This window comes from Panthera onca, chromosome B1 (assembly GCF_046562875.1).
Source record: "Panthera onca isolate mPanOnc1 chromosome B1, mPanOnc1 haplotype 2, whole genome shotgun sequence".
NCBI classification, from domain to species: domain Eukaryota; kingdom Metazoa; phylum Chordata; class Mammalia; order Carnivora; family Felidae; genus Panthera; species Panthera onca.
The window spans coordinates 171117595-171132723 of NC_138342.1; the positions used below are offsets into that span (position 1 = coordinate 171117595).

Here is a 15129-nt window from a genome sequence, read left to right on the forward strand (position 1 = left end):
AGGTTTGAATCAATCTAGCAGGAGTTCAGTTGGATTGGGGATTTTGTTGTTGTTGCTATGACTAGCCTCAGTCCATCACAGGCTTTAAATTCCTCTCACATTATTTTATGTTTAGGGTGAAGGCTGGTTTTCCAGAGGGTTTTTCTCAGTGTGTGCTTCATACTCATTTTTAGGTCTTTACTGGATCCCCCAGAGAGTTTCTTTATGCTGCAGACTCTCTCCCTTTGGTAGGTGGTTGTTACTTGTTACTGGATGATCGTTAGAATTTTGGTGGGCAGAGGGCATTTTCTTTCGCTTTACTAAACCTCAGTCTTTGGTAGGTCCTGTGCCCTATAGTGTCAGGGGTAGGTCCTTTGAGTGCTCCTGCTCCACTGCCAGAGGTAGAGACCTCTAATGGACAGAGCCCAATATGTATTCCTGCCCTTCCTTCTCCTTCCTTCCAGGGGTAGAAGCTTTCCATGTATTTTATTTTCCTTTTTTATAGTTGTATTGAGACTTTACCAGTGCCCTGGGTGACAGGATTTGTTGCTCTTTCTCTCAGAAGCTTAAGCCCTTGGTTCAGGGCTAGAATTAGAATGAGGCGAGTGACACGTTCATTTCACCCTGGACCTTGTCACGTTTGCGCCATGCAGAGAGAGGAGAATGATCTTCGAGTGATTTCATGCCTTTTCATGCTCCTGTTCCCCTCCCCCAGGCCCACACTAGGAGGGAGGCTTTCTCAGAGCTTTCACGTGGTGAGGTCTGTGTGGAGAAAAACCCATGAGTAGGTGAGAATTCCCCTATGTCTGAAGCTCCCACGTCTGGTGTATTTTCTTGCTGTACCACACACACTCTAACTATATGGGTTTTAAGATTATTTTATACGAGTTATTGCTGGAACCTGGTAGCGTCTGAAGCTCCCACATTTGGTGTATTTTCTTGCTGTACCACACACACTCTAACTATATGGGTTTTAAGATTATTTTATACGAGTTATTGCTGGAACCTGGTAGCGTCTCTTCAGGTAAACAAATATTCATGTCCCGACTTTCCCTGTAGCTGCCAGCCTACCTTTCCTTAGATTTCATTTTGTTTGTTGCCTTGTGGCCTCAGCTCTGGATGAGTTCTAGAAAATTGTGAATTGATGGTCCAGTGTTTTTATTGATTGTAAGTTTGGAAGTAAGTTTGGTGGTAAGTTTGGAAGTAAGTTTGGTGGTAAGGAACAGAGGTGGGGGGGGGGGTTCTCCTTTGCCTTTGTCTGGTTTTGGTCTTAGGCAGGTCCTGGGTGTCAAAAGCAAAGCTTTCTTAGGGATTCTTTCCATCCTTCCCACAGAAGCAAAATTCTGCTTTCTATTTTTTGCAGATCTCTTGAGGAAGAGTTTTCTGACCATCCCTTAGTAGGAGAAAAATCTCAATGAATATTAATATAGGATCCTGGGCTCAAGATTTTTGTCTTTTTGCTTCAGGAGTAGAGGATGTGTGTGTGTGTGTGTGTGTGTGTGTGTGTGTGTGTGTGTGTTTAAACCCATCCCTTAACCATGTTGGGTCTTCCGTTCTACCCTAGGTTGTCAGAGATTACTATTTCTTTCCCCAGTGGCTTTAGGTTTCTATTCCTTAAAGGAGAAGGGTCTGGATATGGCTTCAGGCTCTTTTCTTGCAGCAGTTGCTACTTTACTCCTTCTGGACTACTCCACCAAGACAAGTTCTTTCTGTTCTACTACCTGGCTCCCAAAGTGTGCCCTGAGCTCCTAGAGGAGGTCCTTGGAGAAGAGTCTCTAAGTGTATGCAAAGCACCCTTGTTTCTGAGGTCCCGCGGATTCTATACTCCGGCACTGGCCTGTCCCAGGCCTTTAACAATTCACTTAAGAAGTTAAGTGAATTAACTTCCCCACTTGTAGGATCCCTGGCATCTCCTCCTCTACACTTTGCTAGAGACAAGCCAGTTCCGTCTGTCCTTGGGAGGGCCTATTTTTAGTTTTCAGGTTCTGTGGATGTTCTGCAACCACAACTGACTGATAGAGTCAAGGAAAATTATCATTATCTGGCTAGTCCTTGTTTTTAGTACAAGAATAATGCTTTCTTCAGCTTTGTACATCCTAGGTGGAAGTGGAATATATATATATATATATATTATATATTATTATATATATGTGTGTGTGTGTGTGTGTGTGTCTGTGTGTGTGTGTGTGTGTGTGTGTGTGTATAATATATCCTATAAGTCTGGGTTTGTGACAAGCTTTGTAAGATGAACAGAGGAAATAAAATATGTACTTTCTAACCTGAAAGAGTTTACCATAAAGTCGGAAGCGGAATCGCACTACTTAAAGCAATACTTAAAATATATGATGATAGAATTGAAAACTGCAGTAGGAATCCAGAGGAGAGAATTACTGATGAAGATTCACGTGGTCAGGAAAAGTTGCTTGAAAATAAACTTCAAAGGGTGGATAGGGGGAAGAGAGAATAGAGGTCACTCCAAAGGAAAGAAACATTTCAGTTATGCGAATAATGAATTAAAGGAAGACACCATGCATTTAAAGGGACCTCAAATAAGGCAATCTGGAAAGTCTAAACACATTTACATTTTTTCCAATTTTTTTTTTTGGTTTGTTTTTGTCCCCGTTTGAGTAACTCCATCTTACTAAAATAGCAAGCTTTACTGGTTCTTCTTGACAGGACGATACAATATCGTGAATTGTAAATATGAACTTCCCATCTTACACAGGTGTTCCTCGTTTGCCAGCCTTGTACCACGCGCCGCCTTCTGGATCTCTTTATTTGGTTCTTTGACATGAAGTAGATAAGGAAATCAGGCGTCTGTGCGTGGGTGTCATTGGCAGATTCCTGTCTCCCCTGTGGGAAATTAACAACCTTCAGTGATTCTCTAGTGTTGTGTTATTGCTCTTGAAAAACCTGGAGCCCCCAGTCCAACACTTCTAATCAGAAATCATCTGGTAATGAAGTTGGCTACGGGCTGGACTTCATGCCATGGGGCAAGTCTAGAACTGACTGAGGTCTAGCTTGGCAGTAACAGAACTGAGAGAGATACCAACGGTACTAAAGTCCTAGGTTAACAAACACTTTTGGATCCCTATTAGCTAAACACATCCAAGACCTTCAGTCAATTAGAAGGCATTGAAAAACAAGCCGAGGGGAGGGAGGTAGATCAGTTTTAAGCAATTCTGATTCCTTATCATTTTTGAAGACCTTTTGCCACTGTCTCTCATGGCAGGAAAGCACAAAAATGTTTCTCATTAAAAATATTCCCCATTTACAAGAATAAAGAGAAAGCAGTGTGCCCTGTAATGGGCATTCAGTACCAAAGTTGTGTGTGTGTGTGTGTGTGTGTGTGTGTGTGTGTGAGAGAGAGAGAGAGAGAGAGAGAGAGAGAGAGAGAGAAACAAACAGAAATAGAGACAGACAGAGGCAGGAGGGGAGAGGAAAAGGTGGGGAGGGAAAGAGAGATGGTGATTAGTGAAAAATCTGAAGCTGAAACCATTCGATCTAGCCCACTTAGTGGAACTATTTAATTATACCCTGAGTGATAATTTATTTTAAAAACCAGAGGTCTGTTTTCCCTGTTCTTGCCCTTAGGACCACAGTGAAAATGTGCTTAGAGTAGCAGGAACGATGGCCCATGAAATGGGTCATAACTTTGGAATGTTTCATGACTCCTATGTTTGCAAGTGCCCTTCTACAATATGTGTGATGGACAGAGCACTAAGGTGAGGCTTTCTTGGAAAGATGCATTCATATCCCTGTTTTTGGTTCACTCTGGACTGTGCTGTTCTTTTATGTCATCTTTGGCAACACATTCAAGCTTTTAAATATCAAATAGCATAATCATGAATGAATATCTACACCAAACCGCCTTCCCCCTCATCTATGTGCATTTTTTTTCATTAACTAAAGACATCATTTAAACATATTGTGTCTTTGCTGTTGGGGTGACTTGACATTTTTAACTTCAGATTATCTACACCAGATCTGGTTTCGGAAAATAACTGGTATTTATCACATTTTCAATAAATTCAGATTGGGTAGTGGTAGGGAGAAAGTTCTGGGAGAAAAATCTAATTAAAGAAGAATGTTCTCAAGGAGCCTGGGTGGCTCATCGGTTGAGCGTCCAACTTTGGCTCAGGTCATGATCTGACAGTTTGTGAGTTTGAGCCCCGCATCAGGCTCTGTGCTGACAGCTCAGAGCCTGAAGCCTGCTTCAGATTCTGTGTCTTCCTCTCTCTCTGCTCCTCCCCTGTTCACACTCTGTCTCTCTCCCAAAAATAAATAAAGATTAAAAAAAAAATTAAAAACAAAAAGAAGAACGTTCTCCCAGAAGGATAAAGAGATTATACATTCCTGCTTCGCCTAAGTAAACTTACCGTGGAATTTTATCCTTAAAAATCCCACAGTCCCTTTCATATATATATTTCCTCTCTTGTATTTCCCTTTCCCAGCTCACTCAACCTAGGGTTCCACAAAATTGTATTATGGCAGCATGCCAGCTACATATCTTATGTTATCTCTCTCAGATATTACTGCATTTTTAAACCTCATCTTTATTTGTGAAAAGAAGAAATTCTATCAAAAGTAATTCATCCGGGGTGCGCGTGTGGCTTAGTTGGTTAAGTGTGCAACTCTTGATTTAGGCTCAAGTCAAAATCTCACGGTTTGTGGGTTCGAGCCCTGCGTTAGGCTCTGTGCCGACAGCTCAGAGCCTGCAGCCTGCTTCAGATTCTGTGTCTCCCCCTCTCTCTGCCTCTCCCCCGCTCGTGCTCTGTCTCTCTCAATCTCAAAAATAAACATTAAAAAACAATTTAAAAAAAAGTTGGAGGTGTTTGTGTCCATTCGGAAGGGCTAATTTAGGCACAGAAATGAGCTCATGATTTAGCCATTGGGCACTGGATTGGATTTCATCTTTTGGGGCAGGTTTGGGGTATATCATCCCCAATGTGTGACATTGCTCCCTTCATGCTCAGCATGACTGTGTTTCACTCTCTTCTTCCTTGCCTTCACAGCTTCTATATTCCTACAGACTTCAGTTCCTGCAGCCGTGTCAGCTATGACAAGTTCTTTGAAGATAAATTATCAAATTGCGTCCTCAATGTTCCATTGCCTACAGATATCATATCCACCCCAATCTGTGGGAACCAGTTGGTAGAAATGGGAGAAGACTGTGATTGTGGGACTCCCGAGGTACCACCAAGTACTCTCTGTGGTTTTTTAAAATAATGTCTGTTTATTTATTTATTTATTTTGAGAGAAAGAGCGTGAGCAGGGGAGGGGGAGAGAGAGAGGGATAGAGAGAATCCCAAGCAGGCTCTGTCTGCCCTGTCAGTGAGGAGCCCGAAATGGGGCTCGATCTCACAGTTCGTGAGACCTGAGCCAAAGTCAAGAGTCAGACACTTATCTGGCTGAGCCACCCAGGCGCCCCCAACCAAGTACTTTCTAAAATGATCGAATGTGTTTTTCAATTGTTAAGAAGATAAACCATAAACCTGTATTACGCAGGCTCACTCTGAAATTGTGTGTTTCTATAATTTTGCATATGTTCGGGCCAGCTTTTCTAAAAATGAATGATGCATTGCTTAAAAGACTTCCTACTTTCCATCTTGGGGTTCCTCCCTATTTCTTTTTCTTTTCTTTTTTTTTTAAGAACATTCAACAATTGAGTTTTGTACTCTCTTCCCTCCCATCTGGCAGACATACTTAATGGCTCCTATGTGCCTATGACCTCTTGAGCGGTTACTTGAGGCACAGCACTGTGACAGTGCTCAGAGTGCAAATAGCTTGGTCAAGGTCACAGAACTGGTGAAGGGAGGAGCCGAGACGTGGACCCAGGTGTTTATGTCAGCAATCCCAGAACCACCCTGCCCTGGGATTTAGTTCTTCTCTTTGGGACTGAAGAGTTTTTATCGTTAGGAGTCCTGACTTGATCCCACCCTATTGATATGGCAGCCAGGGTTCTGAATGGGACCTTTGCCCCCATTTTGTGAAAACTTAACATGAGTAACATGTCAAGCCCTCGAGGGGTCAGCTTTTCAGTAACTTCAAAATATGACCATAAATTTATTCATTCTGTGAGAAAAAAGAATCTTTCCAAGATGATGTGTATATTTGAAATAAGGGTAGGGGCGCCTGGGTGGCTCAAGGGCTAAGCGTCCGACTTTGGCTCAGGTCACGATCTCGCAGTTTGTGGGTTCGAGCCCCGCGTCGGGCTCTGTGCTGACAGCTCAGAGCCTGGAGCCTGTTTCAGATTCTGTGTCTCCCTCTCTCTCTGACCCTCCCCCGTTCATGCTCTGTCTCTGTCTCAAAAATAAATACGCGTTAAAAAAAAAAAAAGAAAGAAGGGCGAGAGTTTTAACCCTAACAAGTTGTAACTCTAAATATATCTTAGGGATACTAAGCAGCTATAAGAGGAACTTTCTGAGGTAGGAATTTCCCCAAAACCTCATGCAGGTACCTGATTTCCTAGAAGCAAGGTGGGGAGAGCAAGACAAAGTCTATTGTTTAACACAGAGTTGGTTAAGTGTCAAACTTGGATAAAGAACTACACTTTTAGCTTTTTAGTGTCTGCCCTGGAGATTAAATTTACTGCTGGGTAGGTTCATGAGTTCAACTAATATGTTTTTAATTATTTAGATAAATTTTATTTTATTATTTTTTTAAATGTTTTATTTATTTTTGAGACAGAGAGAGACAGAGCAAGAGCAGGGGAGGGGCAGAGAGAGAGGGAGACACAGAATCCAAAGCAGGCTCCAGGCTCCGAGCCATCAGCACAGAGCCGGATGCGGGGCTCAAACCCACAAACTGTGAGATCATGACCTGAGCCAAAGTTGGACGCTTAACCAACTGAACCACCCAGGCGCCCCGATAAATTTTATTTTAAAAGACTGTTCCTTTTCCTTTTGTTTTCATTCATATTTTACTAAAAATAGATCACTTGCAGGGACGCCTGGGTGGCTCAGTCGGTTGGGCGGCCGAGTTCGGCTCAGGTCATGATCTGGCGGTTCGTGAATTCGAGCCCTGCGTCGGGCTCTGTGCTGACAGCTCAGAGCCTGGAGCCTGCTTCGGATTCTGTGTCTCCCTCTCTTTCTGCCCCTCCCCTACTCATGCTCTGTGTCTCTCTGTCTCAGAAATAAATAAACATTTAAAAATTTTTTTTAAAATATGAAATGAGAGCAAAATTTGAGGCCCAAACCAGCATTTGTATTTATTTCTGGTATTTCTTAGGAATGTACCAACATTTGCTGTGATGCTAAAACTTGTAAAATCAAAGCAAGTTTTCAATGTGCATCAGGAGAATGCTGTGAAAAGTGCCAGGTAAGATTATTACTTTAGTCTCTTTTAATAATTAAATACTGTGTATTTTTCTGTATTAAAAATCTCCGAGATTATGTTGAATAAAATAGCAGAGTTTTTCTGTCTATAAAGTAACGCTGCTTACCATTTATATATGAGTGCTTTACAAATACAGGCTATTCGATTCTCCAACGACCTTTTGAGTTAGATATTATCATCTCATTTTGCTTTTGAGGGAATAGAGGTTCAGAATAGAGAATGTGTAAGATAATAGGGCCACTGAATTGGCAAACTCCAAATACTATCCGTTCCAAAGCCAAAGCTGGGGACTCCTACCTGCCACTGATGAAGGGCCTTCTTGCACCAAACGTCATAATTGGTTGCATATTTCTTTTGGTGGCAAAGCTTTTATTTTAAATCTTGTGGAATCTCCCCTATCTTGAAACTTAGAAGTCACTTCAGGGTGAAAGTCTTGGAAAACAAATATAAAGGATTCTGTGTCCTTTTCTCTGTGGGGCTCATTGACTTTCCTTTCAGGTTCAAGTTTAGAATTTTATATTCCATTGTTGCATAGGATTCTCTATTATGATTATTTGTTTATGTGTCTCTTTCCTTAGTTAGACTGACTCCAAAGGGCAGGGGACTGATTCCTTCTCGCCTAGCACAGAGTTTCATGCATTTTAAATGCTCAAAAACTGTTCTTAGAAGGAATGTGTAGAGTTTTAACGTACCAGATTGTGGGTAGTATTTGGGAGAGATTGGTTTCTTTTAATATCAGAGGGAGAGGAAAGAAAGAAAAGAGACCAAAAGGAAGAAAACTTGAGAACATAAGTAGCTTTCAACAAGCGTTGAATAAGGGCTATTTGTTAGAGATTGTGGGAAATTAAAAAAAAAAAGTAGTCTTTGACTTCAAAGAACATGCTGTTTCTTTAGGGTAATGACATACATACCTGAAACATATGAAAATACCATGCATGATTAAATGCCCAGGTAGACATTATGAAGATACATGCCCTTTGTGTAGCTTTTCACTTAATTTTCATAATGGCTCTGTAAAGGCGATATTAGAAAGGGAATTGGGTTTTCAGAGTGATGAAGTCCATTTTCAGCACCTAGCCCCTGGCAGAACCAAGATTCAAACCCGTATCTTCCAAATCCAAATTTAAAGTTCTTCCCACCCTGCGTAGAAAGGAAGGACTGCGTTGTGCACTGAAGAAGACAGAGGGGGCTTCATGGAAAATGAGGCTGTCGCTAGTCTTAAAGTAATGTGTAGATTTTAGATAGCAGACAGAAAGAAAAAAAATCCCCAAAAGAGGAGACTGAGGGAAAGAATAAAGATAGGACAGGAAGTATAAGTGTGGCTCAGGGGACAGCTGGTAAGAAAGCGAGTCTGGCTGGAGCAGTGGGGGTTGAATTTGGAGGGTGTCGTATGCTCTTATTAAATTTTGGATTCCATTCTATCATCACGGTAAAGATTTTGAAAGTTTTCTGATGATAGGGGAGCATGCCTGCTCACCTCACCTAGGGAAAGAGATGCCTCCAGTGTCCACACGGCCCTCCTCAGATTTGCATAAATGGCAGAATTGGTTTGACTAAGATTTCTCTGAGGAAGTAAGACCAAAGTTTGCAATAATAGATGGCGATGCAGTTAACACATCAAATGTTAATCTGGTTATTTCTTCTCCACAATAAATCATTTCTTAGGAAGAAGTGAGTTGAAAAGAAATATTTGAGCATACAATGAAAGGAATTAAGGATTAGGAAACATGACGCCTGGGAAAGTCTCAGAGCATGCTGATCTGGTGCTTGTAAAAACTTATTTTCTTTTCTCCAGAAGGTTCACTTCACCAATACATCTCGGAAGTTGCACATTTAAATCTTGAAAATCTTGACAAAGATGCATTCAGTAAAGGAAAAGATAAATCCTTTCTTTGCATTTAAGATGAGGCTTGGTTTTCTTCTGTATTTTTCTCATTGATATTTCTATAGTGCTTGCATTATAAATTCAGAAATATTGATGACTTAAGGACTCAGGCCATTGGGCAAAGCCAATAGAAGTGATACGATAGACGTCTTTAGTTTATACAATGCAAATGTAAGCATCATTCTATCTTACCGAAAGGCAACTCCTTGCCCCCCAAAAAAAAGGCCAAAAGGAAAAGATTATGCGCATCAATTTGAGATATCAGGGTAAGTCAGGTGGGGAGAAAACAACAACAACAACAACACAACTTTCTCTTCACTTTTATTTCCCTGCAGCTTAAAAAGCCTGGTGCAGTGTGCAGGCCAGCAAAAGATGAGTGTGACCTGTCAGAAATGTGTGATGGCAAATCTGGTATTTGCCCTGATGATAGATACCGAATCAACGGCTTCCCTTGTCAAAATGGGAAGGGCTACTGTTTGATGGGGATGTGCCCCACTCTTCAGGAGCAGTGCACCGAGCTGTGGGGACCAGGTAGGAGGGCAGACCCCCGTGTTGCGGGCATTCCTGCCTCTCTCTCTCTCTGCACACGCAAGGAAAAATCGTATTATAACGGGCAACAGTGTTTAATCATGGCCAAAGTAGTCTTCTGTCCCAGTCTTCTTTCTTGGAAATGGTGCGTCCGCTCAGAATCCGGGATAAGTGCATTTTTAAGACATATGGTCAATTTGGGGACTGCTAGATTCAGCAAACAAAAATAAGGATGGCCCAGTTAAATTTTAATTTCAGATTAACAATGTTTTTTAGTATCAGTATGTCTCATGAAATATTTGAAGTAGACTTATACTAAGAAAACTTGGTTTATCTGAAATTCAAATTTAATGAGTAAAGCAGGAAAGAATATCCAGTGGGAAAAAGACAGTCTCTTCAACAAATGTTGTTGGGAGAACCGGACAGCAACATGCAAAAGAATGAAACTGGACCACTTTCTTACACCATACACAAAAGTAACTTCAAAATGAATTAAAAATCTAAATGTGAGACTTGAAACCATAAAAATCCTAGAGGAGAACAAAGGAAGCAACCTCTTTGACATTGGCTGTAGCAGCTTCTTTCTAGATATGTCTCTGGAGGCAAGAGAAACAAAAGCAAAAATAAACTATTGGGACTTCATCAAAATAAAACGTTTCTGCCCAGAGAAGGAAACAGTCAACAAAACTAAAAGGCAACCACTGGAATGGGAGAAGATATTTGTAAAAGACATATCTAGTAATGGGTTAGTATCCCAAATACATAAAGAACTTATAAAACTCAACACCCAAAAAATGAATAATTCAATTAAAACATGGGTAGAAGACATGAATAGACTTTTTTCCAAAGAAGACATCCAGATGACAACAGAGACATGAAAAGATGCTCAACATCACTCATCACCGGAGAAATACAAATCAAAGTTTATAATAAGATATCACCTTACACGTGTCAGAATAGCTAAAATCAACAACACAAGAAGCAACAGGTGCTGGAAAGGATACGGAGAGACGGGAACACTCTTGCCTTATTGGTGGGAATGCAAACTGGTATAGCCACTCTGGAAACCAGTATGGAGGTTCCTTAGAGAGTTAAAAATCAAATTACCCAATGAGTACAAAAAGACGAATTCAAGGGGATCGTGTACCCTGATGTGTATAGCAGCATTATTTATAAGAGCCATGATATGGAAGCAGTCCAAATGTCTCTCAAGTAATGAATGGATAAGATGTGGTGTGTGTGTGTGTGTATATGTGTGTGCATACACAGATATACACACACACACAGATATGTGATGTATATACATATAAGTATATACATATATACTTATAGATGTGGTATATATATATATACACACATATATATGTGGTATATACATATAAGAAGTGGTATATATATGGTGTATATATATATGGTGTATATATATGGTATATATGTATATATATATGGTGTGTGTGTGTGTATATATATGTATTTTTTTTTTAATTTTTTTTACACTTATTTATTTTTTGAGACAGAACACAAGTTGGGGAGGGGCAGAGAGAGAAGGAGACACAGAATCCAAAGCAGGCTCCAGGCTGTCAGCAAAGAGCCAGACACGGGGCTTGAACTCACAAAGTGTGAGGTCATGACCTGAGCTGAAGTCGAACGCTTAACCGACGGAGCCACCCAGGCGCCCCTATATATATATATATATATATATATACACACACCCCATACACACAATGGAATTTTACTCAGCCATCAAAAAGAATGCAGTCTTGGCATTTGCAATGACATGAATGGAACTAGAGAGTATAATGCTAAGTGAAATAAGTCAGAGAACGACAAATACCATATGATTTCACTCATGTGGAATTCATGTGTTCTTCGCACAGGGACCATGTGAATCTCTGTATCGTTCCAATATTAGTATATGTGCTGCTCCAGCAAGCCCACTCACATGTGCAATTTAAGAAACAGAACAAACAAAGAGGGAAAAAAAAGAGGAGGTGAACCAAGAAACAGACTCATAGCTAAAGAGAGCAAACTGATGGTTCCCAGAGGGGGTTGGGGGGCATGAGTAATAGAGGTGATAGAGATTAAGGAGGGCACTTGTGATGAGCACTGGGTGACGTATGAAAGCGTTGAATCACTATATTGCACACCCGAAACTAACATTGCAACTATGTTAACTAGCCCGAATTTAAATAAAAACTTAAAAGAAAAACAAATTTCACTGGGTCTCCTGTGCTTTATCTGGAAACCCTGATCAAGATCCTTCTCAGATGAGTACACCCCTAGAAGTCTGTGGAGGTGGGGGGAGCGGTGTGCCAGGAGATGGGCAGAGTACAAGGAAAGGGGAAGAAAAGAAAAGAAGGGCTGTGGGAATGCAGAGGAGCAATCTGGGAAAGCCAAATCTCTTAAATGTCCGTTTTGTCCGTCATACTGGAATTTTAGAAGACATATTCTCTGATTACACCATAAAAATAAATTAAAAATAAAAGCATAACTTAATCTCCAAAACTATAAACCGAAACTTCCATTGTGCTCAACAGATTGATCAGAAAGGCAATTGTAAAAATATCAGTTCTCCGGACTTTCTGCATAGGATGTCCATTGTGCACGTATATTTAATTTTCATACCCTCCTCTGCAACACTTCCAGATTCTTACCTAAGTGGCTGAAGGAATTTTTTAAACAGGGGAAATACGTCTTCCTAAAAACACTTGATGAGGGCTGCCACATACCAGGAACTTTTCATAATCCCTGAAAATATACATAAAACAAGAGACAGGAAAGCAACATCGATCGCTGATTTACAACACACCCGGTCAAAGAGAAAAAGAAAAAGAAAGAAAGAAACCTGAGAAATACATGGACTAGAACTTAGAAAAAAATTCCTGAATAAAACCCTTTGGATCAGGCAAGGGTGGGCTGAGACACAGTTTGAGGAGAACGCTGGATACCCCTGGTGCCCCAGGAAGTGTGCTGACCCCTGGATTCTGGCCTCAGCAAACCTCCCGATCACAGGTCAGGCGGACACGAATGCTAAGTTACAGGTTTGGAAACAAGGATGGTTTTGCGGGTTAAAGAAACATGGCTTCCTTGGCTGACGTCAGTAGATAGCAGAAACCTGGGGAAAGAAAAACTTGAGCACAGAGGTGAAGCTCTGAGCTTCCCCTTTAGTATCTGGGGACAAAACCCTGCAATAAATGCTTTTACATGGTCCTTTTGCCCGACCCTTCACTATCTGCCTCACCTGCGAATCTGTAAATTTCCCAGCACCTAGACACTATGTATTTTGTTCACAACTGTGTTCCCAGGGGGTCCTAACACATTGCCTGACTTTAGTCAATGTTCAAAATTATTGAATCAATGTGGAACACATTTATCTGATATTAGAATAGGAGAGATCTTTTAAATCAGACATTCAAAGGCAGCCCTTATAAAAGACCAGAGAAGCAGAGTTGCCTCAATGAAATTCCAAATTTTGCCGTTCATAAGGGCTCACAAATTTATTTCAAGTTAATTTTCGAAGTTTGAAAAGTCTATCGTATATATAGAAGGAGGTCTCGAGATCACTATTCAATATCAAACCATTTCTGTAAGTCAGTTGCCGTTCCAAATATTAGAAATGTGGCCCAGGCATTAATAGGCAATTTGTCATAAAGAAGTACAAACATCTAAAGAACATTAAAATCATCTTAACTCACTAGCGAGAAGTAGAAGTACTGACACATTAATGAGTCAGGAGACATACATATAGTAAGAAACAGGAACAAAAAGTTGATTCCTTCCACGTTTGTCAAATTGGCAAAGCTTTTCTACAGTTAATGCTCAGTTTCAGTGAAGCTGTGACAAAACACCCAGTTTTATAGTCTGGTAAGAACATGAGTTAGCACAGTCTTTCCAGGAAGAATTGGAAAAATGTATGTAGAATCTAAAAAGAAAATGCACTCCTTTCCCCGGGAATCGTATTCAGGAATATTTGTTTATGAAGGATTTTCAGCCAGCACGTTTTACAAAAATTGTAATGGGTAATTGGGAAACATCTCAAGGTCCAAGAGTAAGCATGAGTGAAAATAAATTATATAATATTTATGCAATGCAATTTTTATAGCTATGATACTGCAGAATATGTAGTCATTGGGGAAAGGACAAGTGTGTTGTTAATTGGGAAGCCGCGTGGTACCGGGAGTATGAATGATACCTTCCACAACATTAGCACCAAGACCTCTGAAGCTTGGGATTAGGAATCTGCTTTTCCTTATTATCCAGGCCTAGTTATTCACTTTTCTTGGTGTAGATATTTTATTAAATAACAAGGAGCCTGTAAATGTTACTGAGACCAAACAACTAAGAAAATACGGTGATAAAACTCATTTTATCATCTTGGACATTGTTCAGGAAGGGCGTGGACAGTGAGTTGAGTTACAGATAAACCCAGAGGTTAAGGCACTTGGCCAAGGTCACACAGCTGCGATTTAGCTCCTGAACCCTGAACCACTGTATTCGGTTGCTCATCTGATGGGGATCTAAGAAAGATTACGTGAGAAATGAAATACGTGATGCTTATTGTTGCGCGTGCACAAAGCAGTTTGGCTAAACGTTGTAAGAAATGGTATTTCTCCTGGCAAGTATTACCAGGAGAGCATTCCAATGTCTGCCTGTGGGTTGTTAATGTAATGATTGTGGCTCTCCAATTAAGTCTTTACATTTAGATGGAGTTTTCTTAATCTTCAGCATGTCAGCCATGTTTCCAAATGTGTAGCTATCCCTTGTTCAAAAAATAAATATTTAAAACATTATTTTAAATTCTAACCAGCTTTCTTAGTAACAAATTATCGCAGCCTGTATTTCTGACAATGGTCAATGGGATTATGCCCTAACAGTGCTTCTCATGCTATGTATTTCATTAATTTGACATTTCACGAACTCTCTGTGGCATCGAATGCCTTATCTCTTTTCTTTTCTAATATGTCCCTGCTGACCCTGCCTGGTTCCAGGGACCAGCGTTGCAGATAAATCGTGTTACAGCAGGAATGAAGGTGGCTCGAGGTATGGGTACTGTCGCAAAGTGGATGACACACGCATTCCCTGCAAAACAAAGTAAGTGGCCTTGTTGTTTGAACCTTCCTGCTCCACAGACTAGGGGACTCACTCTCTTCCAGACACACATTCTGATTCATTCCAGTTAAACAGAAAGTGAATTTGGACATCGCCCATTTGATCAGCATCCATTAGGTGACTATTATGTGCTAGGGTTTCAGGCTACCGACTGAGTTAAAAAGACAAATAAGAAATGATCTCTTTTTTCCAGTCGCTCATGGCCGGTGTTTCAGATGACATCGAGTACAGTCGTTGTTAAATAGAGTGAATGTTTGGATGAAACACGCAGCAGTGAATGTGCCTGGCTG

At 40.7% G+C, this 15129-nt stretch overlaps 1 protein-coding gene across 13 annotated transcripts in view; it reads left to right on the plus strand.

Annotated features, from left to right (window-relative positions):
- The window catches only part of ADAM28 (ADAM metallopeptidase domain 28), a 77305-nt gene that overhangs the window by 35375 nt on the left and 26801 nt on the right, over window positions 1-15129 (plus strand). For all 13 annotated transcript variants that reach the window (XR_013555046.2, XR_013555047.2, XR_013555048.2 and 10 more), the window contains 5 exons: window positions 3574-3704; window positions 4995-5172; window positions 7210-7299; window positions 9538-9733; window positions 14719-14821. Coding sequence is in view for 10 of the 13 variants with exons in the window: in XM_078445442.2 (XP_078301568.2) it covers window positions 3574-3704; window positions 4995-5172; window positions 7210-7299; window positions 9538-9733; window positions 14719-14821 (698 nt within the window). In the remaining 3 variants the exon portion in view is untranslated. The remainder of the gene's footprint in view (window positions 1-3573; window positions 3705-4994; window positions 5173-7209; window positions 7300-9537; window positions 9734-14718; window positions 14822-15129) is intronic.